Source organism: Diabrotica virgifera, chromosome 2 (assembly GCF_917563875.1).
Source record: "Diabrotica virgifera virgifera chromosome 2, PGI_DIABVI_V3a".
Lineage (NCBI taxonomy): Eukaryota > Metazoa > Arthropoda > Insecta > Coleoptera > Chrysomelidae > Diabrotica > Diabrotica virgifera.
In genome coordinates this window covers 262,201,032-262,226,203 of record NC_065444.1, presented here as the reverse complement: position 1 = coordinate 262,226,203, position 25,172 = coordinate 262,201,032, and the positions used below count along the sequence as shown (strand labels likewise).

The window sequence follows — 25,172 nt, the reverse complement described above, 5'->3', positions numbered from 1 at the left end:
CCCGTGTATTTGACCAGTGCATCCTTCCTGTTCTGACGTATGGCTCAGAAACATGGACATTAACAAAGGCCAGCATAAACAAAATTGAAATAACTCAGAGAAAAATGGAAAGATCCATGTTGGGAATAAAACTACAAGACAGAAAAGCAAACAAATGGATAAGAGAGAAAACAAAAGTAAAAAATGTAACTGAACATATAACAGGGTTAAAATGGAAATTTGCGGGCCACAATGCGAGACAGGAAGATAAAAGATGGAATGCTGAAATACAAAACTGGAGACCGTGGACAGGACGAAGAGGAAGAGGAAGACCTCAGATGCGATGAAAGGACGATATTGTAAAAGCTGCAGGAACTAACTGGAAAAACGCAGCCAAGGACAGACGGAAATGGAAAGGCCTATGTCCAAAGTTGGATAGAAAGAAGAGAGCGCAAACCAGCACTCTATATCGACGATTTCCGCCTCTTGTTGGGGCCATCATCAGAGAGGTTTAGTAGGTTTGCTGCTCTCTGCCCCAAGTGACAAAACACCTAGAGTTATTCCTCGCATTGAAACTGACGTTATGGAGTAGCTGCCTAGCCACATCTGCTAAATGAATGTCAAAGTTTTTCAACCTAATAAAAATATTTAAAAATATTTTTAAAAGATATTTAATTGAAAAACTTATTGGACCATTTTCCTGGTGACACCTCTATGGCTTCTAAAATTTGCAAGCCAGATGGATGCTGCAGTGAAGACAAGACGGAATTCTAAAAAGTTGCAATTCACAACCCCCATCTGCAGCTTGGTAAAGTTCCAACGAAAAATGGACCTAGTTACTCTATAGGAGTAATAATAATATAAAATAAAAATGTATACCATTTTTATTCAGGTGCAATGAGAAATAAATGCGATATAAAAACAATCTTATTTTTCACTTAGAACAGGGAGCGCAGTCCAGCACTCTGAATCAACGATTTTCGACTCTTTGGAGTCATCATCGGAGAGGCGTAGGCCTGCTGCTCTCTCCGATGATGACTCCAATTAGAGTCGAAAATCGTCGATTCATCCACAAAAAACGTAACATTATTCTATAACACAACATTTCAGTCTACTTTTTTTGCTTTCCGCTTGTCGGAGTGAATCACTATTGTGATCTTTATCTTTAATATGTCTAACTGCATATTTTATTCCGGTTTCTTCTGTGACTTTAAGCATTTCGGCTGTTATCCAGATTTAGCCGTACGGCTCACACTCCCTCTAAGGGGATCGTACATACATCTGCTAAATGAAGGTCAAAGTTTTTCAACCTAATAAAAATATTTAAAAATATTTTTAAAAGATATTTAATTGAAAAACTTATTGGACCATTTTCCTGGTGACACCTCCATGGCTTCTAAAAATTGCAAGCCAGATGGATGCTGCAGTGAAGACAAGAGGGAATTCTAAAAGTTGCAATTCACAACCCGTCTACAGCTTGGTAAATTCCAACGGAAAATGGACCTAGTTACTCTATAGGAGTAATACTAATAGAAAAATAAAAATGTATACCATTTTTATTCAGTTGCAATGCGTATGCAAAACTGTCTTATTTTTCACTTAGTACAGACAGCGTAAACCAGCACTCTAAAATGAAAATCGTCGATTTAGAGTGCTGGTTTGCGCTCTCTGTACTAAGTGAAAAATAAGACAGTTTTGCCTTCGCATTGCAACTGAATAAAAATGGTATACATTTTAGTATTACATTGTAAAGCATACGACCGTTAATTTAAATTTCAAGTATTCAACTGGTGAATGCAGAGATTTAATCGGTCATTAAGTTTGGCACAAAAAAAAAACTAGAAGTCAGCTACTTCATTGATTTTTTGAATACGTTTCGCTTTATTATTTTAAAGCATCATCAGTTTACTACAATAAAAAAGTTGACAGTGTTTATATAAGTACATCTAACCTGTTATAATATATACTTACAAGAACAATATTTAGTTTATTGTTTGGTGTTATAATATAAATTGTAGATTTACTCAACATAGAAATAAACTTAAAGAAACATTAATGAGAACCGTGCACTAATAATGTTCATAATAAATTCGATAATCCAACGATTTAAATTTGACGCCTGGCTTCATTGAGATGTTTATTTAACAAAGTGAGAACAGTTACTCAACTGAATGCGTGTTTTCCACACCCCCTCAGAACACATGTGATTTGTATCCGCTGAGTTTGTAGAAAAATGCGATTTTAAACTTTTACAGGGGTCGTTAAATAGTTAGTCGGACGGAAGATCTATATGGCGGAAATATTTGATTTCATTTAATGGGAATATGGGTAGAGATATATTAATGATAATAATATAATATATGATGATCTAATATGCAATGTTATCACATAACATTGCATATTAAATCATCATATATATTAATATCATTAATATATCTCTACCCATATTCCCATTAAATGAAATCAAATATTTCCGTCATATAGATCTTTCGTCCGACTAACTATTTAACGACCCCTGTAAAAGTTTAAAATCGCATTTTTCTACAAACTCGGCCACCCAGCGGATGCAAATCACATGTGTTCTGAGGGGGTGTGGAAAACACGCATTTAGTTCAGTAACTGTTCTCACTTTGTTAAATAAACATCTCAATGAAGCCAGGCGTCAAATTTAAATCGTTGGATTATCGAATTTATTATGAACATTATTAGTGCATGGTTCTCATTAATGTTTCTTTAAGTTTATTTCTATGTTGAGTAAATCTACAATTTATATTATAACACCAAACAATAAACTACATATTGTTCTTGTAAGTATATATTATAACAGGTTAGATGTACTTATATAAACACTGTCAACTTTTTTATTGTAGTAAACTGATGATGCTTTAAAATAATAAAGCGAAACGTATTCAAAAAATCAATGAAGTAGCTGACTTCTAGCTTTTTTTTATGCCAACCTTAATGACCGATTAAGCCTCTGCATTCACCAGTTGAATACTTGAAATTTTAGTATTACTATACATTATAGTATTACTCCTATAATGTTGGATTTTACCAAGCTGTAGACGGGGTTGTGAATTGCAACTTTTAGAATTCCCTCTTGTCTTCACTGCAGCATCCATCTGGCTTGCAATTTTTAGAAACCATGGAGGTGTCACCAGGAAAATAGTCAAATAAGTTTTTCAATTAAATATCTTTTAAAAATATTTTTAAATATTTTTGTTAGGTTGAAAAACTTTGACTTTTACTCGGTCGGACCCAGAGTAATTTTATTCTTTATTTATAAATACAGAAATTTTATTAAGTTGGTTAATTCATACAATGAAAAAAATATTAACACCTCGTGGTTAGACCATATATAGTATATAGTCTATATATTTTTACTATATATAGTAAAATTGCCACGACACTGATCGTATCAGCGCCCTAGCTTCGTCAGATGGGTGGACGCTTTAGTACCTGTATGTTAAATTCCTTTGAACGTTGTCATTTTACCGCCAATTCACAAGGAAAATCGCGCCGCTCCACAGGGCCCATAAATTAGGGTTCGGTATTAGCTTAACGATCATAAATATCAAATTTTTAGAAAGATTTCGCTATTTCACGTTGTGTTGATTACTGTCTTTAGTTTTTATCTTTTTCTGTTACATTTTTCTATTTCACAAGGCGCGTCTCAACACGCTCCATCGGAATGCTTTTTATCATTAAAATTAAATATCAACAAGTCAATAACAGATGTGCACACAATTTGTATAAATGCAAACAAAAAGGATTATTTATATTCAATAATAAATTTAATATAGTAATATATTTATGAATTTAATTAATTACTTATTTATTGTATTTTAATAAATCAGGGCAGAATGTTTCTATTTTAAAACAGCATTATAATATTAATTATTTTATGGAATCTGTAAGTAAATCAATATGTTCAATTCAATTATGTAAAATTAAACAGTGACATGTTTGAATCCATTTACTAATAAATTATTCTATTAAGTGAAGTAGGATGTTGAATTATATAACACATTTCCAAAAATTGTCTTTTACAACAAACAATTATCACCTGTTGCAAGTTAACCGTATGCGCTATATCCTTAGTATGTTATACTAAAGAGAATAAATTTTAGGATAATTTAATATCACGGCGGTGTAAAGTTAAACTACCCTTCAGTGAACGTCCAGTCTGTCCTATGTAACATGTGTTGCATTCTGCACAGGATATGTGGTAAACAACATTGGTTCAAGAGGAGACAAAGGAGTTTTTGTTTTGAAAGACAAACTCCTGACAGTTTGAATATTCTTTACAGTTAATATATAGTTCATATAGTTAGTGTATAGTGACTATAGTTAGTATATTTCTAAATAATTTGATAAGTTTATCCGTAACTTTAGGAAAATAAGGGAGGGATGGATAATGGTATATTGACGAATTCAAGGGAGTCCCAAATGATGTAGATGACAAAACTGTATTATTCTAACTAGATTGATCTTAATTGTTCCATTTTAACATGGCAATCTTTTGGATTACATCTATTAGTTTTGAGTGTCTTCTTCTTTTTTCATTGGATTTGCGATGGCTGAGCTTAATGTTGAGTATTCTCCGTTCCATAGCTCTCTGAACCATTTGAAGTTTGTGAACTATGTTGTTGCTAAAAGCCTTCAGTTGGTAGTTAAAAACCTTTTAGAAGCCATTGGTTTAATATACAAACTTGTAACCAAAATGTTGTATGCCTTCTTGAAGGGTGTGTCCACAAAGGATCAGGTATAAATAAAAAGAGTTACTAAACAATTTATTATGCTTAAGCATTTATCACAGATTAAAAATCATCTAATATAGATAATAATTATATTATAAATATATTTCTAATATATTTTGTTATTCTTCAAGGACTGCTGAATATCTTCTAGCGTCTTACCCCTTGTTTCTGGTAATATAAAATAGGTTATTATTGCAGTTAGAATGTTACAAGCTGCAAACACGTAAAAAGGTGCAAAAAATCCAGCACTTGTATTAATTAAATAAAACAAATAATTGACAAAAGTGCCAACTATCCCAAATGTAAGAGAGACCAAGACCATTGCTTTGGTTTTTATACTGACCGAGAAAAGCTCACTCAGCATAAGAGTGGGAATAACATTGATGCCAAACGAACCAAACATTTGAAATACAACTGTGCTGACGACTGGAAACCAGTTGAAAGTCGAAACGTCGATGTTAGTATAATCATTGAGGTAAAAGTAGGTTGCCATGAGAAAGAGTACTATACCATTAGCGCCAGTGCTTGTCATATAGCAGCCCCTCCGTCCAAATCTGTGCACGATAAACGTCAGGACGATAAAGTTCAAAGTCATCTGGACGCCTAAATATATTATAGAAGACAACTCATGGCTTAAGTTTCCTCCAGATTTTTGGAAAATAAACTGTGTATATGTTATAAAAATACAAAAACCAGACGTTTGTTGCGTACATCGCAAAAAAGCTGCTGCTAACATAGCCTTTCTATTACTTTTTATTTTGAACAAGTCCATCCATGTTCCTGATTCTGACATTTGTCGCTGAACATCGTGCTTTAGTTGATTTAAATTTTCGTCAATATTTTTGTCTCCTCTAAAATATACTAAGGATTTTCTTGCCTCTTCTTCTTTGCCTTTGATTAATAGATAATAAGGAGATTCGGGTATCAATGAAAACAAAACGAAGAATATAATAGGCAAAGGTAGACATATGTAGGAACTTGTTACGACCCCAAAGTAACTGCCGATGACGTTAATTAAAAACTCTCCTATGTAGTAGGAGCCTGCAAGAAGGTTTCCCCACTTGCCCCTTACTGCAGGTGTTGTTATTTCTCCGATATAAGGAGGTAGAGCTGTAAAGAACATTGCATCAGCAATTCCTGAAAAGGCTCGTGACACGTAGAATAGGTAAACATCCTTGGCAAATGCAGCACACAGCCAGCTAGCTACCTCCGGTATTGTCATCAGCAACATTGCCTTCTTACGACCGAGGGTATCGATAAGTTTGGAACAGAAAGGACAGATGAGACAGGTAAATATTGGATTAATTATATTAAAATAAGATGCCTGTTCTTCTGTGATGTTGTAATTCACTTTGTCGTTAACTATTTTTACCATGAATGGGGATGCCCATGCGTACAGTTGCCCGTTGGTAATGCCGACCATTGCACCTGAAACAACTTATTGATTCAATATTTTCAAAGTCATTATAAACACTCCGAAAATGCTTCGAAGATAATATATTTAAACTATATATACGGATAGAAATTTAGATAAAATTCAGAGAATTTGTTTTAGTCCTTACTTCAACTACAAAGAATTTCATAAAAGTACCTGGGTATCGTCAAAAGAGCAGATTATAATGAGTCAACAGATGAAATCTAAGCAGATAAAAGTCATAAAAGATGAATGAACCTTTAGGGAAGTCAAGCAGCTCGAAGAGAATAGCTTTAAGAGTAAAACTGTTTGGAAAAACTAAATGGAAAATAGAATCAAAATGGAAGAACGTAATGAAGAAAAGCAAGGGAAAAGATGGAAGGTAAAGTAAGGTTGTCTTTAAACAGAAATTGAGCTGTACTAAAAGTTAAAAAAGAAACAAATCAGGAACCTCTCTCAAAAATTAAACATCAGCAAACCTACCTAAACACACCAAGATATTCTAAATCTGAAGAAATTTATGAAAAATTGGAAATGTGAAATATAAAATATGCTTAACAAAATGTATACTTATAGGTCTGGATCCCGCGTATGAAAAAAAAGTTGATTAATAGCAAGCTGAAAATTTGTTAATAGCTTAAGGGTGTCTAGTCGGACAAACTTTGATATATAGGAACACTGGAACAGGGGAAGTTTTAATTGTGGAACAGGTTAAAAATTTGGAACGGTCAGACCACGAAAACGTCACATCTATTTTATCCGACAGAACTTCCAATTGATTTGTTACCCTTTCATTAAACTCTAATGCAAAAAGCAGGCTACTATTTATCACCAAATGGGAATTATACAATTATAATGAGTGGAACACGTAGAATATGTCAAATGACGGGAATTATGACAGATGATAAATGGATGTAGATATAGAACAGGGAACCAAGCATCATCAAGTAACAACTGAGAAAATCAACAAAATTTATTGTCGTCAGTTACAATCGATTATTTTGAACAACGGTTATTTTAAGATATTTTAGGTTATGCCCAATGTTAGTATATGTAATTTATACGTTGGTTGTCTGAAAGTAGTTTAAAAAATTTCATTCATAAAATAAATATGCTACTTGGTTCCTTTTAAAAAAATTAAATTTCAATATTTTTTACACAATTTTAAAAAGAACCAGTCACTTGGTTCCATGTATAAATAGGAATATTTTTTTTATAAAGAAACATAAAATATTTCTATTTATAAAGCAGCAACGAGTGGGTTTCAATGAACACAAGAAAATATCAAGTCACCAAATAAAACAGATTTATTTTCCAACAAAGTTATGTGGTTCCTTGTACAAAAACGTAAAAACAATATTTAATGCTACAAACAGGTATCAATATAGGCAAAAGAAAATAAAAAAAAATGGTAATTATTATTTTTGATAGAACTTTAACATAATCTGCCTCATTATTCAGTTTCAGTTTCAAGCTCAAAAACAACGTCACCATCATAACCATCTACATCATCTATAATAGCGTCATTAGCAAGCAATGATGTAAAAATTTTGCTCGTTATACGGTACCCAGTATTTTTTTCAAACTGACTATAAAAAAACGGTATCTAAATATATTTTGATTTATTACAAAACACCAAAGTAATTATGTCTGACTACCTAATTTGTGTTCATAAAATAAGACGATTAGAAATATTATCGTGAAAATCGTACTTCAAAACATAGGTACATAGCTATGTGCACATCACTTCGGATTCCATAAATATCATATTTTTGAACAAAGAACCAATAAGAAGAGAATCCATATTATTTCTACTAGACATTTTAGAACATAGAACCAAACAACAATAAAAAGTACCAAACCCCCACATTTCACTTAACTTCATTATTGAAAAAGGAACCAGGTAACATATTCGAGATTATAAAATCCATATAAAAATATAATAATTTGTAAACTTACCTGCTGTTTATTATTGCATTGGCTTTTAAAAGATTTACATATTTGTTTCCACGCGACATTTTTATAAACTTTCAGATTATTTCGAAATCACTAAATCGTAGTCTAAAAACTGTGAATCTTTGTTCTAAAATTACTATTTCGCGAAACTGTACAAGAACATAGATCTTTCGTCAATAGATGGCGCTAGGGGTATTATTTAAGATTTATATTCTGGAGCTTGGTGCAGGGGTATTGTGTAAATCTATTTAACTACAGAAACCAATATTTCAAAATTTGGCGGTTGGTTCCCTGTTCTATATCTACATCCAAATAGCAGTCTGATTCTTGCATGAGAGTTTAATGAAAGGGTAACAAAACAATTGGAAGTTCTGTCGGACAAAATACATGTGACGTTTTCGTGGTCTGACCGTTCCAAATTTTTACCTGTTCCACAATTAAAACTTCCCCTGTTCCAGTGTTCCCGTACATCAAAGTTTGTCCGACTAGACACCCTTAAGCTATTAACAAATTTTCAGCTTGCTATTAATCAACTTTTTTTTCATACGCGGGATCCAGACCTATTAGTAACAGTAAAGTTATGGTAGGGTAGAACATGCCTCAGACAGATAAGATCAACCACAGGCCAGTAAAGAAAAAAAACAGCTTAAAAAATTGTTTACAGTCACAAACGCTTTACGTTTACAGTAATTTATAAATCTTAATAACTCTAATAAACGAAGTAAATGAAGTAAGTGAAAGATTTGAACTCATGTAAACGAAAAAATAAAATTACAGACGTCCAACTGCGTATCAAGACTATTCCATGCCAGTGGACCGAGTAAACAGTATGCCTATCTTGAAGCAATAGTAAACGAACAATGGGATCACTCACAAGAAGTAAAATGTAGAATAGAGAAGGCTAGGAGTGCGTTCAACAACATGGTCAAAAATCTTTAAAAGCCACAACCTTAATCTGGAGATAAAAGTAAGACTCCTACGATGTTATATCTTCTCAATATTATATTACGGAGTCGAATCCCCCCACTTAAGCGATGAAGAAAAATCTTTGAGCCTTCGAGATGTGGCTATTCAGGCGAATCCTAAGGATATCTTGGATGAACAAGATAACCAACGAGACCGTACTACTGAGAGGTGATGTATACGATTAAAATGAGAAAGTTAGAATATCTCGGACACATAACGAGATACGGCACTAAATACAGATTACTGAAAGTAATCTTTGAAAGCAAAGTATTCGAAAAGTGAGGAATTGGGAGAGGTAGAATATCATGGTTAAGGAACCTAAGGAAATGGTTCTCCACAACAACTAATCTATTTAAAGCATCAGTTAATAAAATAATTATAGTCAGAGTGGGCGGCTGCAAATAGCGTCTGTATCCAGAGGATCGGCTAAAATACAAACCAGAGAAGGCAACGGGAAACCACTCTGGTATATATTTCCTAAGAAAACTACAATGAAAGCACAAACAGAAATGGCCCCTAGTCCCCGGCAGTTCTTAGATGATCAAGGGGTGCGAAGAATCCCCGGGAGGAATAGGAATAATTTAAATATTTTGAATACAAATTTTAAGATTGCAACATGGAACGTTAGGAGTCTGTTCGAAACAGGAAAACTCGCAAATGCATGCCACGAGATGAAACGTTTAAGGTTGCAGATATTGGGTTTGAGTGAAGTTAGATGGCCAGGTTCAGGTAAAGTTAAAACCATGAACAAAACTTTCTATTACTCTGGTAATAATGATCCGGCTCATCGTAACGGAGTTGGAATAATTTTAGAAGACAAATATAACAATGTCCTCACAAACTTTGTGCCATTTTCGGACCGATGTCTACTAATTCAACTATCCGGAAAGCCAGTAAATATTAACATCATTCAGACTTATGCCCCTACGACAGATACACCCACGGAAGAGCTAGAAGCGTGGTATTCTGACGTAGAAAAACTTATAAAGATGACCAAAAAAAACGAGACCTAACATTTATCTTAGGTGACTTTAGCGCTGAGTTAGGTAGAGGAAAGGTATCTGGATTGATTGGAGATTTCGGACTTGGAGTGCGGAACGACAGGGGAGAGAGAATGACCGAATTCTGTCAACAACACAACATGGTAGCGACAAATACGTGGTTTAAATTACATCCTCGCAGATTATACACTTGGACTTCACCACAACACAATGAAAACAGAATAATCCGTAACCAAATAGGTTACATATTGGTCAACAAAAGATATCACAACGCTACCATCAATGCAAAAACATATCCTGGAGCTGACATCAATTCCGATCATAATCCTGTTGTTGTAAAACTACGCGCAAGATGGAAAATAATAAAGAAACAAAAACCTCAGCACAAACTAGACATCCGATTATTGAAAAACGACACAATACAACACTCAGTAAATAAAGAATTAAATAAATATTTAGGAAATATTGACCACCACAGAATTATCGAGTCCGATGACATAAACGTTCTTTGGAAAACTATTAAAGAACAAATGAACAATGCAATAGAAAAACATCTAAAAGTATCATCCAGAAATAACAAACAGGAATGGATGACAGATGAGATTTTACAATTAATGGACAAACGAAGAGAATCTAAACGAAAAGATGACCAGGATGGAGAATACAAAAGACTAAATAGAATAATTCGTAGAAAAATAACCGCAGCAAAAGAGAAGTGGCTGGAAACAAAATGCGTCGAAATAGAAGAACTGCAACAAAGGCACGATTTTTTTAATTTGCATAAAAAGGTAAAAGAGTTTACATCAACTACCAAGCGAACAACTTCTTAGACCATGCTGAACACGGATGGCAAACTGCTAGAATCAACGGAAGATAAACTGAAAGAGTGGGAAAACTATATTAAAATTCTTTTTCATGACATACGAGAAGAACCAATATTGGAAAATAACAACGAAGGGCGAGCAATTCTGAAATCTGAAATTATAAATGCAATTAACCAACTCAAAATAAATAAAAGCCCAGGTCCAGATGGAATATACCCAGAAACGTTGAAACTAATCAGCGAAGAAAATATCGAAATATTTGTCCTTTTATTCATTCGCATTTATAATACAGACAGGTAAAATACCCCAAGACTGGCTAGAATCAATATTCATCCCACTACCAAAAAAGCCAAACCCACAACACTGCAATGAGTTCCGTCTGATAAGCCTTATGAGTCATGCAGTAAAAGTCCTGTTAATAGTCGTACCACAGATTAACCCAGCATGCATGTTGGGTTAATCTGTGGTCGTACATAATCGTATCTATAGAAAGTGCGAAACAATCATCGGAGACAATCAGTTTGGAATCAGAGCCGGCATGGGAACGAGAGAAGCCCTCTTCAATTTACTAGTTCTCGCGCAGAAGTGCTACGACCAACAGAAAGATATATTTATATGCTTTATAGACTTCGAAAAAGCATTTGATAGAGTAAGACACGACCTACTATTAGAACGTTTGCAAGAAGTCGGTTTAGATGGAAAAGACATCAATTTACTAAAGAACTTGTACTGGAACCAAAACGCCAGAGTTAGGATCGAGGGTTCCACATCCGCAGAAGTAGAAATTAGGAGGGAAGTTAGACAGGGATGTGTTCTGTCGCCTCTGCTGTTTAATCTTTACTCCGAGTTTCTATTTAAAGAGGCACTGGAGGACTCCAAGGATGGAGTCAAGGTGAATGGCGTAAATATCAACAGCATCAGATACGCCGATGATACGGTGTTGATTGCGGATTCCGACTTGGGTCTACAACGACTCATCGACAAGACCAACTCGACCTGTGAGCAGTTTGGTATGAAAATAAACATAAAAAAAACCAAAGTGATGTCAATCCGAAAAAACCAAAATGTACCTCAACCTTGCACAATAAATGGGCACATTTTAGAACAAGTCAATAGATTTATGTACTTGGGATGTTGGATCGATAGCAGCCTAAATCCTGATCTAGAAATAAGATCGAGAATAGAACAGGCCAGAAAATCTTTCGAAAAAATCAAAAAACTGCTTTGTGATTCTGGAATAAATCTCGAAATTCGACTACGTTTATCCAAATGCTACGTCCGGTCGACTCTTCTCTATGCAGTTGAGACATGGACCCTTAAAACATCAACCATAAATAAGTTGGAGGCCTTTGAAATGTGGATCTACCGGAGAATTCTCAAAATTTCGTGGACATCGCATACCTCAAACGAAGAAGTGCTGCATAGCATAGGCAAGGCAAGAGAACTTTTCAACGCAGTGAAAGTTAGAAAAACATCATACCTGGGCCACATACTGAGAAATAATAAGTACCAATTTGCTCAACTTATAGTGAAAGGAAAGATCGAGGGAAGGAGCGGACTAGGAAGGAAAAGACTATCGTGGCTCAGAAATATCCGACAATGGACACGGCTAAATTTTGAACAGCTAATAAGAACAGCTGAAGACAGAAGAGTTTGCAATTGTAGTAGCCAACCTCCATTGAGGAGACGGCACTTTAAGAAGAAGAAGTCAGAGTGATCGCCATTAATCGAAATGGATAGGCACCAAAAAACAAGAAGAATAACTCTAAAGGTATTTATCAGATCCCAGTAGATTCTTTGAGGCTTCAGTTTCAAGATTTAGTAAAAGGAGTTTAATATTTTATTAAAATTTTTATTAAAAAGTCCGTTTGAAAAGGATGGACTTTTTAGCTTATAAACGTTCGTCAATTTATTGTGTATTTTAATTTAGAAGATTTAATCTACATCTTTTATTTGAACAATTTTTCTCTCAAATGTATAAGCAACGTTTTACATATATGCAAAAAACGGTTTTTTACGTAAGAACGGACAAGGAAAGCAAGAAACCATAATACAGGGTGTAACGAAAATACAGGTCATAAATTTAATCACATATTCTGGGACCAAAAATAGTTTGATTGAACCTAACTTACCTTAGTACAAATATGCACATAAAAAAAGTTACAACCCTTTGAAGTTACAAAATGAAAATCGATTTTTTCCAATATATCAAAAATTATTAAAGATTTTTTATTGAAAATGGACATACGGCATTCTTATGACAGTATCATCGTAAGAAAAAATTATAGTGAAATTTGGACACCCTATAAACATTTTATGGGGGTTTAGTTCCTTTAAACCCCCCAAACTTTTGTGTACGTTCCAATTAAATTTTTATTGTAGTACCATTACTTAAACACACTATTTTTAAAACTTTTTTGGCTCTTAGTACTTTTTCGAAAAGTCAGTTTTTATCTAGATATTTTGAATACTTGTCAAATCCACCACATATTTGTATATGGTTAAGTACGATTTAGTCCAGAAAGCCACTGCGCATCCGCTAGGAAAAATATTCTAATTCGGATTTTTTGCACAATATTACTCAAAAAGGACTCCTTTTAACAAATTTGCATGTTGCCAGGACCAAAAGGTGGTCAAAAATTTTTTAAACGTTTTTTTTTTGTTTTTTTCCTAAAATTATTTTTTTTGCATGGAAAAAACTTTTTTTAAGTTTTTTGGATCATTCCAAACAGAAAAGATCTTTAGTGACTTTTCTGTAAAAATGATAGTTTTTGACATATAAGCGATTAAAAATTGAAAAATTGCGAAATCGGCCATTTTTAACCCTCAAAAACTATGTGAAAAACTGAAAATTTGAATGTTGCCAAGATAGGTAGATATTCTTTAAACATCGATTGATGAAATCCCGAAGAGTTTTTTGCAATACAATATTCAAAACCCCTTTGTTTTTTAATTGCTAATCAAGCGTGCGCGACACTATTCTCCACCGACAGTATGGTGCAAATGAAAGGAATAAATTCGTTATTTCGTAAACCGGCGACTTTAAGGAAAAATCCCGAAACAGGTCGATTTTTATTCTTAAGTTATGATATTGTGGCATATATGGTATACTAGTGACGTCATCCGTATGGGCGTGATGACGTAATCGATGATTTTTTTAAATGAGAATAGGGGTCGTGTGGTAGCTCATTTGAAAGGTTCTTCAATTATTTATTCAGTAATGAAAACATTTACATAATTATTTATGCAGGGTGTCCTTCTACTTCTTTTTTTGTCAAATAATTTAATTCAATAAAATTTTTTTGGACACCCTGTATAAATAATTATGTAAATGTTTATATTACTGAATAGAGAATTGAAGAACCTTTCAAATGAGCTAGCACATGACCACTATTCTCATTTAAAAAAATCATCGATTACGTCATCATGTCCAGATGGATGACGTCACTAGTATACCATATATGCCACAATATCATAACTTAAAAATAAAAATCGACCTGTTTCGGGATTTTTCCTTAAAGTCGCCGGTTTACTAAATAACGAATTTATTCATTTCATTTGCACCATACTGTCGGTGGAAAATAGTGTCGCGCACGCTTGATTAGCAATTAAAAAACAAAGGAGTTTTGAATATTATATTGCAAAAAACTCTTCGGGATTTCATCAATCGATGTTTAAAGAATATGTACCTATCTTGGCAACATTCAAATTTTCAGTTTTTCATATAGTTTTTGAGGGTTAAAAATGGCCGATTTCGCAATTTTTCAATTTTTAATCGCTTATATGTCAAAAACTATCATTTTTAGAGAAAAGTCACCAAAGACCTTTTCTGTTTGGAATGATCCAGAAAACCTAAAAAAACTTTTTTCCATGCAAAAAAAATTATTTTAGGAAAAAAACAAAAAAAAAAACGTTTAAAAAATTTTTGACCACCTTTTGGTCCTGGCAACATGCAAATTTGTTAAAAGGAGTCCTTTTTGAGTAGGATTGTGCAAAAAATCCGAATTAGAATATTTTTCCTAGCGGATGCGCAGTGGCTTTCTGGACTAATTATGGAAACTTGGTAATAATATGAAAATTTATGTATGATTTACATTTTAAGTATATTTTGAACCGTATTAAAAAAGAAGCCATATCTCGATAAAAGGTGCCGTCTCGAAAAAATACAAAGAGGCAAAAAAGTTTTAAAAACACTGTGTTTAACTCATGGTACCGCAGCAATATTTTAATTGGAACGTACACAAACATTTGGGGGGTATAAAAGGACAAAACCCTCATAAAATTTTTATCTAAACATATTAAAAATTAAGCCTCAACTCGATAAAAACTGCCTTACCGAAAAAATACTAAGAGTCAAAAAAGTTTTAAGGATATTAAATTTAACTAATGGTACCACAATAATAATTTAATTGAGACGTACACAAAAGTATGGGGGGTTTAAGGGAACAAAACCCCCATAAAATTTTTATGGGTTGTACAAATTTCACTATAATTATTCTTTAAGATGCTCCTGCCATAAGAATGCCACATATCCATTTTCAATAAAAAATCTCTAATAGTTTTCGATATATTTGAAAAAATCGATTTTTATTTTGTAACTTCAAAGGGCTATAACTTTTTTTATGTGCATATTTGTACTAAGATAAGTTAGGTTCATTCGAACTATTTTTGGTCCCAGAATATGTGATTTAATTTATGACCTGTATTTTTGTTACACCCTGGGCAAACGTGGGCATTGAAGGCGAAAACTGTATCAAAACTTCGTGCTTTTGAGCTATGGTTGTACAGACGGATCCTAAAGATACCATGGACAGACAAACTCACCAATGGAGAAGTACTACGGAGGATGAACACAACCGCCGATTTGGTCAACATCGTGAAGGGCCGTAAGCTGCAGTACTTGGGACATATGATGAGAAATCAAGGCAGAGAAGAGGTACTCCAATGCATTTTGCTAGGTAAAATTGGAGGAAAAAGGGACCCAGGACGAAGAAGAATATCCTGGCTTGCTAACCTGGGTGCATGGTATAGAGAGTCCTCAATACAAATATTTCGTATAGCAACCAACAAAATCATCAGAGCCAGAATGATCGTCAACGTTCGAAACGTACAGGCACCCTAAGAAGAAGAAGTGGAAACGATAAAGAAAGATCTGTATTCAACACCATTTATCACGTAAAATAAGCACGATATATGGCTTGGTTATTTATAAAAATAATCACTTTACAAAATGCTTGGTGTACTTACTTATTAATACAGCGTAAATTTGAGGCCATGTCTTTTCCTGTTCATTTTTTGAAAATTTTTGTTTTTCAACGTTAACCACAACCATTCTGATCTCTATTTCTTCAATAAATTATTTAGCTACATTTTCATTTATATACCTGTATAAGAACTGTCAATATTATTATTAGGTTTTGCAGGCTTTACATACATTTTATGGAAAATCTAAATGCACATTTATAATTTTTTAGCAGATAAGAAACATTAGCAGAATAAACATATTATAGTGTAAAATCTGATTAATAACAAAAACGTAATAGTAAAGCTGGGAGACTGACGTCAATAGTATCAAAATATTGTTTTCACCCATTTTAAAATATTAAAATTTGAAAACCTTGAATTTATTATCCATGTCTGTCTGTCCGTCAGTCATCACAACTCCTGCGTTATTAGAACAGGTAGAATGAATACGAGATTTAACCCAGATATTTGAGAAATTTGACCTCGGACTTTCGCCTCCAGAGTTATAACTTGAAGTACCGTTTTAAAGTATCCGAAATAGTACAAGCGATATATTATTCGACGCGTCTTAGCAAGAAGAGAACAAATATATTCTTCCGGTTTCCTATTTGTAGTACTTCCGTCCATCTGTCTATCCTTTAGGTGTCCAATGGAAGCTTATAATCCAAGGATGGTACTATAGGTGAGAAATTTGACCTCAGACTTACTGTACCAGAGTTGCAACTGGAAGTACTGTTATAAGGTTGCCGAAATAGTATAACCGATATATTACTCGACGTGCCTTAGAAAGACGAGAACAAATTATATACTTCCGGATTTTATGTCACTTCAGTTTAAAAAGTCGTAACGGGAAGTGATGTGATATATCAATCGACGCGTATTGAAAAGTCGAGCTCGAATATTTAGATCTGGTTTTGAATTCATTTCCGGTTAAAAAGTTTGGCAAAAATGACTCAAAATTAGTGAAATCGTATATCAATCGGCGCAAAGTTACGTCGGCGCAATAGATCAAATGTCGTTAAAAAGAAAACGAAAGTACCACCAGCCAAAGCTATAACAGAAGTGTATCTATATGATCAATTAGATACCAGGGAAAGAGAAACAGGATAATATTTAAATCAGATTGACTGGTAAATACTGATAAATTTGATGTGAAAGTAGGATTGCACTAAGACTCAGTCAGTATTCCAGTAGATCCGCAGTAGTATCAGCTCCCCTTTGACTTGATCTACTACTTGTCGTAATTTATCATGGAACGTTTCCCTTGTTTTTGAGGCCTTTTTTTCTGGGTCGTTTACTACGATGATATTCAAGTCTTAGTTCTCCATTCTTATCTTTGTTGTTACACTTTTTTTGCTACGTATTGACACTCTTCGATCTGATTTTCATATATTTGGCGTATTAGTAAACCTTCTTTGACCCTATTTGTTGCTACTCCACTGAAGATTAGTATATATTCACCAAATTTTGTTTGTAGTTCTTCTTTCTGTTTTCTACAAAGAGCATATATATATATATATATATATATATATATATATATATATATATATATATATATATATATTTCTCTTTCAACATATGTGCTTCTTCTTGGTCCCTTCTATATAGGTCTTTATTTCTTGCCGTGGTCGTTTTCATATTATCAATCTGGTTCCGAGGCTTCACATTGTTTATTTGAGTAGTATTCCTTTTTATGATTAGTAGGTTGCTAACCTTGCCAATCACCCTCCACATTTTATCAGTGCTTAGGACCGACTGTGGTAACCGCAGAGATACTCGATCCACCCCGCAATTACCCCAGGCAGTGTTTGAATAAAAATCATTAAAAATAAATATTTTATTACAGTTTAGAATATATCACAGTGTAGCGCGACAAATTAGATAAACGTAGTGATGTACATAAACTTGACAAAATTCGTGCTACATTATTTTTTTAGTACCTCGGAAGCTCAAGTCATCAAGAGATTTAAGAGAGTGGATTCTTATAAGCTGTTCTGATATACTCTTATTAGCTTAGAAAAATTAGAAAGATAGAAAAATCGGAATATGGATGTGAAATAAAAAATAAAGAAAAAAAAATAAAATATTGGGCGCCACTGGTTACCTAAGGAACCAGAATTTATACAAAAAACAAATATTAAAAGAAAAATGGTATTAAATCAAAATAAAACAGAAAATAGTCAAATAAAAAAATATACATAATATACAGAATATTATAACGTAACTTACCTTATTTATTCAGAATTCTATACTCAGTCAATTTTTTAATGTTCTTACGATTCAAGAGAGAAAGGAAGAAAATAAATTATATGTTGAAAATCAAACATTATTTATTAAAAACAAAAAAATTAATCTCTGATCTCTCTGTTACAATTAGAGACCAGATTATCAAATAAACAGATATGAAACGAAAAAGTTTTACAAACATACAAATTATACCTTACAATGAATGTCCTGTTTTCTTCTGTTGGTTGGTTGGTAAGTCCAAAACGCCATTTCACTACACGAGAAAACACTTCACTGTTAATAGCTACAGCAAACAGTACATTGTTTATAAACAAACGTTATTATAGAAAAATTCAGCTTTCAACTCGAACATAAATAGTTTAAAAGTTCGTTAAACTGGATCAAATTTTACTTTTACTCGAACAAAATTATTTAGTTAAGACTCCAACATAAATCATTTAGTTAGACTCGAACATGATTATTGAAAGTTCATTAACTTTGACCAAAATAAAGTATGTGAGCATACTACATGTTTTAACTGCACTGTTAAACATAGTAATGAGAAAATTGAAACTCTTCTCTCCTACTTCTGGTTCTGACTGCTTAAAAGAAATTAGTGGATACCAAGATTGGTATGAAATGATAACGACGATTTGCTTAGAAACAGCGAGAAAATCGCCGGGGTTCACGATACACCATCACATTCGCCGGGCTGGAATCAACCTAGCCGGCTGGGAAACTGGAAAACTACATTCCGAAACACTCAATGGAACTCAACTCACATGACGATGGCCCTAAAGGAACCAAAACTCAACTTAACTCGATGATGGCCCTGGTGGAACTCATCACTCAACTTCACTTGATGGTGACTTCTACGGAACTCAACTGAACATGATGATGGCTTCTACGGAACTACTCTCTCGGACCGCTAACTCGACCCTTCTCAAGTTGGGTTCCTTCTCCCAAAAAAAGTGACTTCCTACTTAGACCAATAGGAATCATACCAGATATTTCTCTACCAATCAAATGGTCAGAAAAACTCTCAAGACATCCCTCGAACGCCATGATGGTTTTACTTTCAACCAATTACAAGTACTTAAACTTCGCAATAACAAAATCCCTTGAGTTTACACGAAATGCGATGACTCAGAATATTACAGTTAGTCCTCAGAAACAATATTTCAGAGTTTTACTAAAAGCCTCGGCTTAGGTTAAGCCTTTCCTGTTGCAATACACATACAATAGGATTCTTGTCTGTGAATATCATAAAAACCTTTCATCTTCTAGACTGCAACAGTCTACAGCATAGCAGGGGTTCTTCCTCTAGCTATTTGGATATACCGACGAACATAAACCAAGACTGTAAATGTCATAAAAACCTTTTTACCTTGCAAACTACAACAATTCAAGGGTTTATTGAAAAATATTCCGTTTCTTAAATGCGTATTATTTCAAAGAACGGATAAAGAAATAAAATTCGTAATGTTGTGGGAACGCCAAAATGACAAACTCACACCAATGCGGAAAAGCGATTTGAAACTGCGTTTCTCCGATTCAATATACAGGGTGTAGCGAAAGTGTACAACTGTAAACTGGGTCGAAATTTCAAATATTTAAACTGTGGATTTTGAGACTGTTTCAACAGACCACGATAAAATTATTAAATTTAATTAATCGATTAAATTTTAAACGATTATTAAAATATCGATTTTAGTAAAATTTTTTACTCTTCAAAGACTGCTGAATTTCTTCTAGAGTCAAACCTCTAGTTTCCGGTATTATAAAATAGGTTATTATTGCAGATAAAACATTGCAAACTGCAAAGACATAAAAAGGAGCAAAAAACCCAGCACTGGTATTGATCAAATAAAACATATAATTGATGAAGCTTCCTCCAGCTCCAAAGACCAACACATTCACAACCATTGCTTTAGTTTTAATGCTGACAGAGAAAAGCTCACTTAACATAAGTGTGGGAATGACGGTCAAGCCAAATGAAGCAAAAATTTGATATGTAATCATACCGGCAATTGGAAACCAATTGAAACTTGAAACATCGATGTCAGTATAATCGTTGAGGTAAAAAAAGGTTGCCAAGAAAAATAGCACTATACCATTAGCGCCAGTGCTGGTCATATAGAAGACTCTTCGTCCAAATCTGTGCATAACAAAAGTCAGAACTAGAAGGTTCAAAACCATTTGGACGCCTGTGTATATTATAGAAGACAACTCGTGGCTTAAGTTTCCTCCAGATTTTTGGAAAATAAACTGTGTAAAGGTTATAAAAATACAAAGACCAGAAGTGTGTTGTGAGAAACGCAAAAAAGCTCCTGCTAACAAAGCTCTTCTATTACTTTTTATTTTAAACAAGTCTCCCCACGTTCCTGATTCTGACATTTGTCGCTGAACATCAAGCTTTAATTGGTCTAAATTTTGTTCAATATTTTTTTCTCCCCTAAAATATAGTAAGGACTTTCTTGCTTCTTCTTCTTTGTCCTTGATTAAGTAATAATAAGGAGTTTCGGGTACCCATAAAAATAAAATAAAGAATATAATAGGTATTGGTAGACATATGTAAGATGTTAATACAACTCCAAAGTAACTACCAATAACGTTAATCAAAAACTCTCCTATGTAGTAAGAACCTGCAAGCAGATTACCCCACTTATCTCTTACAGCAGGCGTTGTTATTTCTCCGACATAAGGAGGTAGAGCTGAAAAGAATAGTCCATCTGCAATTCCTGCAAAAGCTCTTGATACGTAGAACATATAAACATCCTTTGCAAATGCAGCACACAACCAACTGGCAACCTGCGGTACAGCGGTCAAGAGAAGTGTCTTCTTGCGGCCGAGACCATCGGTAAGCATGGCACAGAAGGGGCAGATAACGAGGGTAAAAATTGGATTGATTGTATTAAAATATGATGCCTCTTGTTCTGAGATGTTGTATTTCTCCTTGTCGTTGACTATTTGAACCATAAATGGAGATGGCCATGCGAAGAATTGCCCGTTGGTTATGCCCACCATAGTACCTAAAAACAAAATTCAATAGTCAATACAAAAAAAGTTAGTACATAACAATTAGTTGAGGAACAACTGATAAACGAAATAAAGCAAAAGATTAACAACGCAATACAGAAAGGATTTGGCAAAAAATAAGTGAAGTTTCAGTGAGTATAATAATATTGGAAAATAAGAACCCTCCATCCATCCTTTGGCTCCACAATCCAATTCGAGTCCTAGTCTCCCTCATCAAAAATCTCCATTCGCTATGGTCTATAGTCATTCGCCACCATCGACTGCCAAGAAGATTTCTTGAATCCTCATAGACATCATTCTTTCATCATTTTAGCGGTCTTACAATAGACGTCTTCCCTGCATTCTTGCATTTAACCGTTTTTTTGGAAAACCAAATTTGTTTAAATATTTGTTTGTCCATTTGCAGAAAACCCATAATTCTGCAATTTTTTAATAACTAGTAAGCCTTCACTTTAACAAAAGTATCATATAGACCAGTCATTCTGACATGCGGACCATGGGGATGGTTGCCACCCCATCTCGGGGGTGGAAATTTTTTATTATATTTTGACCACAAAAGTTGGTAAAAACGTTCATTCTAAGCAGAAAATGTTCTATACATTTTTTTGATAAAATTAATAGTTTTCGATTTATTCGCTATCGAATATGTTAGTTTTATATCGAAAAAATCAATGTTTTTAATAAGTTTTCTGCTAATAACTCATAAAGCTTTCGTTTTATCAAGACAACTTTACTTAACAAAAATGCACCGTTGGAAAAATAAACAAAAGGGTTTTTTAAAATTTTCTTTAAGACCAACAGTAATCGAGTTATACTTTATTATAATATAGCTCTTCTTCGTCAAAATGCTAAATATTGTAGTTTCAAAGTCAAAAGACGGATAAACTATGCATTTTTTGATGATAACTTGTTTAAATTAATTTAAAGTATTTAAAACTCCAGAAATACAAAAAAGTCTCTAGCTCAAAAATTAAGTGACTTATGACAAAAAGAATGTTAGTCCCTATTTTTTTTTTCAACAAAAAATGATTGGAAATAAGCTCCTAATCACCACCCTAATCAAAATTAGTCATTTACCTTATTTGATCTTCTTTATTTGTATATTATTAATAGGTTCTAGAAGTTTGACCGGCTTAGAATGATTAGTTTAAAAAAAATGGAGTTAAAATCGAATAACGAATTTTTGTAGTTTGGTAAAAAATGCCCTTCTCTTTAGAATAGAACGATTAGCATCAGAGATACGAAAAAATGTTTAGATATGAAATTGTAGCTTATTTAATTCCCAAGAATTTATTGGCAAAAATTTTTTCTGCGGCAAAAATTGAGTGAGCTATTGAAAATTAAATCTTGTAATAAGATGCAAAAACCACCTTTACTAACCCTTTCAAAGTTACCTCTTTTTGCGACTGAGGTTTTTAAAAGGATTTAATTTTAACATCCTCATAGATCTTGTAAAAATCTACAAAATCCTTTTCTACAAACTTTCTAAAATAAAAAGTAAAAAAGTTACGGTTAAAAAATCAATATATTTTTTTGAAAACAAAAAATGGAGAAATCCAATTGGAAGCACAATAATGTTAGTTAGCGGTATTTTTAGTCATTGGCTTTATTCAGTCTTCTTTGTTTATGTATTATTAGCAGATTCTAGCTAGTTTGACTAGTTTAGAATAATCAGTTTTTATAAAACTAGAGTTAAAAGTGAATAACGAATTTTTGTAGTTTGATAAAAAAATGCCATTTTCTTCAGAATAGAAAGATTAGTATCAGAGATGCGAAAAAATGTTTAAATATGAAATTATAGGTTATTTAATTCCCAAGAACATGGTGTGAAAAAATTTTTTCTACTGCAAAAATTGAGTGAATCGTAAATGAGTACCTATATGGAAAAACATTGTTTTTTTTTCGATATAAAACTAACACTTTCGATAGCGAATAAATCGAAAACTATTAATTTTATCAAAAACACTTATCGGACATTTTTTGCTTAGAATGAACGTTTTTATTAACTTTTGCGGTCAAAATATAATAAAAAAAGAATGTGTTTGTACTTTGTACGCACGTAAGAAGTTATACTTCTATTATATAATTTCAACGAAATAAATATACTTAACAGTTACAATACCAAAAATTAACAATAGGTTTGTTCTAGCATCAGTTTCAAACGGTTTGAAACCATCAGCGAATAGTCGACCAGTGCGAGTAGAGGGGATAGCACTGGTGACTGTATTATGTTCTCTCACTGACTAACTGTTTGCTGACGGTTTCTGACTAGTTTGACTGTTTGCTAGAACAAACCTATTAATTACCAAAAATTAACCAAAACTTAACAATACCAAAAATAAAAAATAAATGAATATGAATCGTCCGGGATTTGAACCCGCGATCTCTCGATCTCTGGTCCAATGCTATACCAACCGAGCTATGAAGCCCCGTGCTATTGACGTGTCGGATATAATTACACATCATGGTGATAAATAGATCAAAGTGAAGTATAAAAATAGATATTTTATTATCTTACGCCCGAGGAAGACAAATCCAAAGACACAAAAATTATAATAAATAATACATTTACTAAAAACACTAATATATTCTTTTAATGACTTACTTGCGTTGATACATACATAATTTGAAAGATTAGCAACGAACTACATACTGTCTGTCTGCGCATGCGCCAGGAAATTATAAAATTTCACCCTCGATCGTAAAGAAGTATAACTTCAAAAATTTCCACCCCCGAGATGGGGTGGCAACACCCCCATAGTTAAAGCGCCTTTCGGCATCATATAGATTTTGATCCTTGGACTATCCAGTACTTATTCTCAAATTTTCAAGCAAATCGATCCATTCTGTAAAAATTGCGAGGTGAAAAGTTTCGGTTCCTGGACTAAAGAGAAATTACAGGAAATGTACTGATAGACCGAATAAGGATCGGAATGACGATATCAGAACAAAATATAATGTATAGGATATAAACGTGTGGACACTAAATATCAAAAAATAATGAAACAATCACATCAGTAAAATGGTAGACACAAGATTCGTTAAAATAGCGAGGGACAAATCGCCAAGTGACTTCCATACAGACAATCTTCCATAGACGCAACAATCCATCAATGAACCAGTAAAATTGCTTATATACTATATACAGGAAGAAGAACAGTTAAAACTTTCTATAAAGGATAAAAATGAAGCAGATTGATAGGATAGAAATGACATATGAAGCCCTCAAACCTAATATTTAGATAACGAAAATTTATAGATTTGTCGGAAACCAAAATTTCCAATTAGAGAATCGAGAGATTAAAAAATAATCACAGCATAAAATACGTAATTTATGAATACTACTTACTTATTAAAATAGCATAAATTTGTGGCCACGTCTTTTCTTGTTCATCTTTCAAAGTTTTGTTGTTTTCAACTTTCAACACAACCATTTTGATCTTTTATTTCTGCATTAAATCCTATAATAAATTTTCTTTGATATGCGTGTGTACAAACTGTCAAACATACTATAGGTCTCGCACATTTCATGCTCTTTTTATGGTAAAATTAAGTGTTTACTTTTTTAAGGAGATAACGTAAGTAAAACAAACATAGGAGTACACTATCAAAATGTTAAGTTTACCGGTTACTATTATATCATTGATGTTAAAGAGATCAAAATATTAAAAAAATATATTTATATATTGGCCTCATAATAACTTAAAAAATGTTGCAGGAAATGCAGCAGGATAATTGAAGAAATACCAGAAAAGGTAAAATA

The 25,172-nt window shown here is 33.3% G+C and overlaps 2 protein-coding genes across 4 annotated transcripts in view; both read right to left on the bottom strand.

The window, feature by feature from the left end:
• Positions 1 to 16,287, bottom strand: part of LOC126880607 (facilitated trehalose transporter Tret1-like) — a 36,740-nt gene extending 20,453 nt beyond the window's left edge. Inside the window, exons 1-2 of one of the 3 annotated variants that reach the window (XM_050644593.1) lie at positions 16,148 to 16,287; positions 4,758 to 6,167 (exon numbers count right to left, since the gene is read on the bottom strand). In XM_050644593.1, the coding sequence (XP_050500550.1) occupies positions 4,846 to 6,167; positions 16,148 to 16,232 (1,407 nt within the window). In that variant the 5' untranslated portion in view covers positions 16,233 to 16,287 and the 3' untranslated portion in view covers positions 4,758 to 4,845. Of the gene's footprint in view, positions 1 to 4,757; positions 6,177 to 16,147 lie in introns of those variants that run through there. The other 2 variants (XM_050644592.1, XM_050644594.1) reach the window with 2 other exon arrangements.
• Positions 16,288 to 18,456: 2,169 nt separating this feature from the next.
• On the bottom strand, positions 18,457 to 24,934 carry LOC126880605 (facilitated trehalose transporter Tret1-like). The gene is made up of 2 exons (XM_050644591.1): positions 24,759 to 24,934; positions 18,457 to 21,402 (listed from the first exon to the last, which is right to left on the bottom strand). The coding sequence occupies exons 1-2, from the start codon at positions 24,841 to 24,843 to the stop codon at positions 20,081 to 20,083; spliced, it is 1,407 nt and encodes a 468-aa protein (XP_050500548.1). The 5' UTR covers positions 24,844 to 24,934; the 3' UTR covers positions 18,457 to 20,080.
• Positions 24,935 to 25,172: the final 238 nt, after the last annotated feature.

What these genes read in the sequence shown, in the direction of transcription:
- LOC126880605 (XM_050644591.1), bottom strand. Translation starts at nt 24,843, where the DNA reads ATGGTTGTGTTGAAAGTTGAAAACAACAAAACTTTGAAAGATGAACAA. An exon ending in AATTTATGCTATTTTAATAA is followed by an intron (nt 21,403 to 24,758) that starts GTAAGTAGTATT and finishes TTTTGTTTTTAG; the next exon opens with GTACTATGGTGGGCATAACC.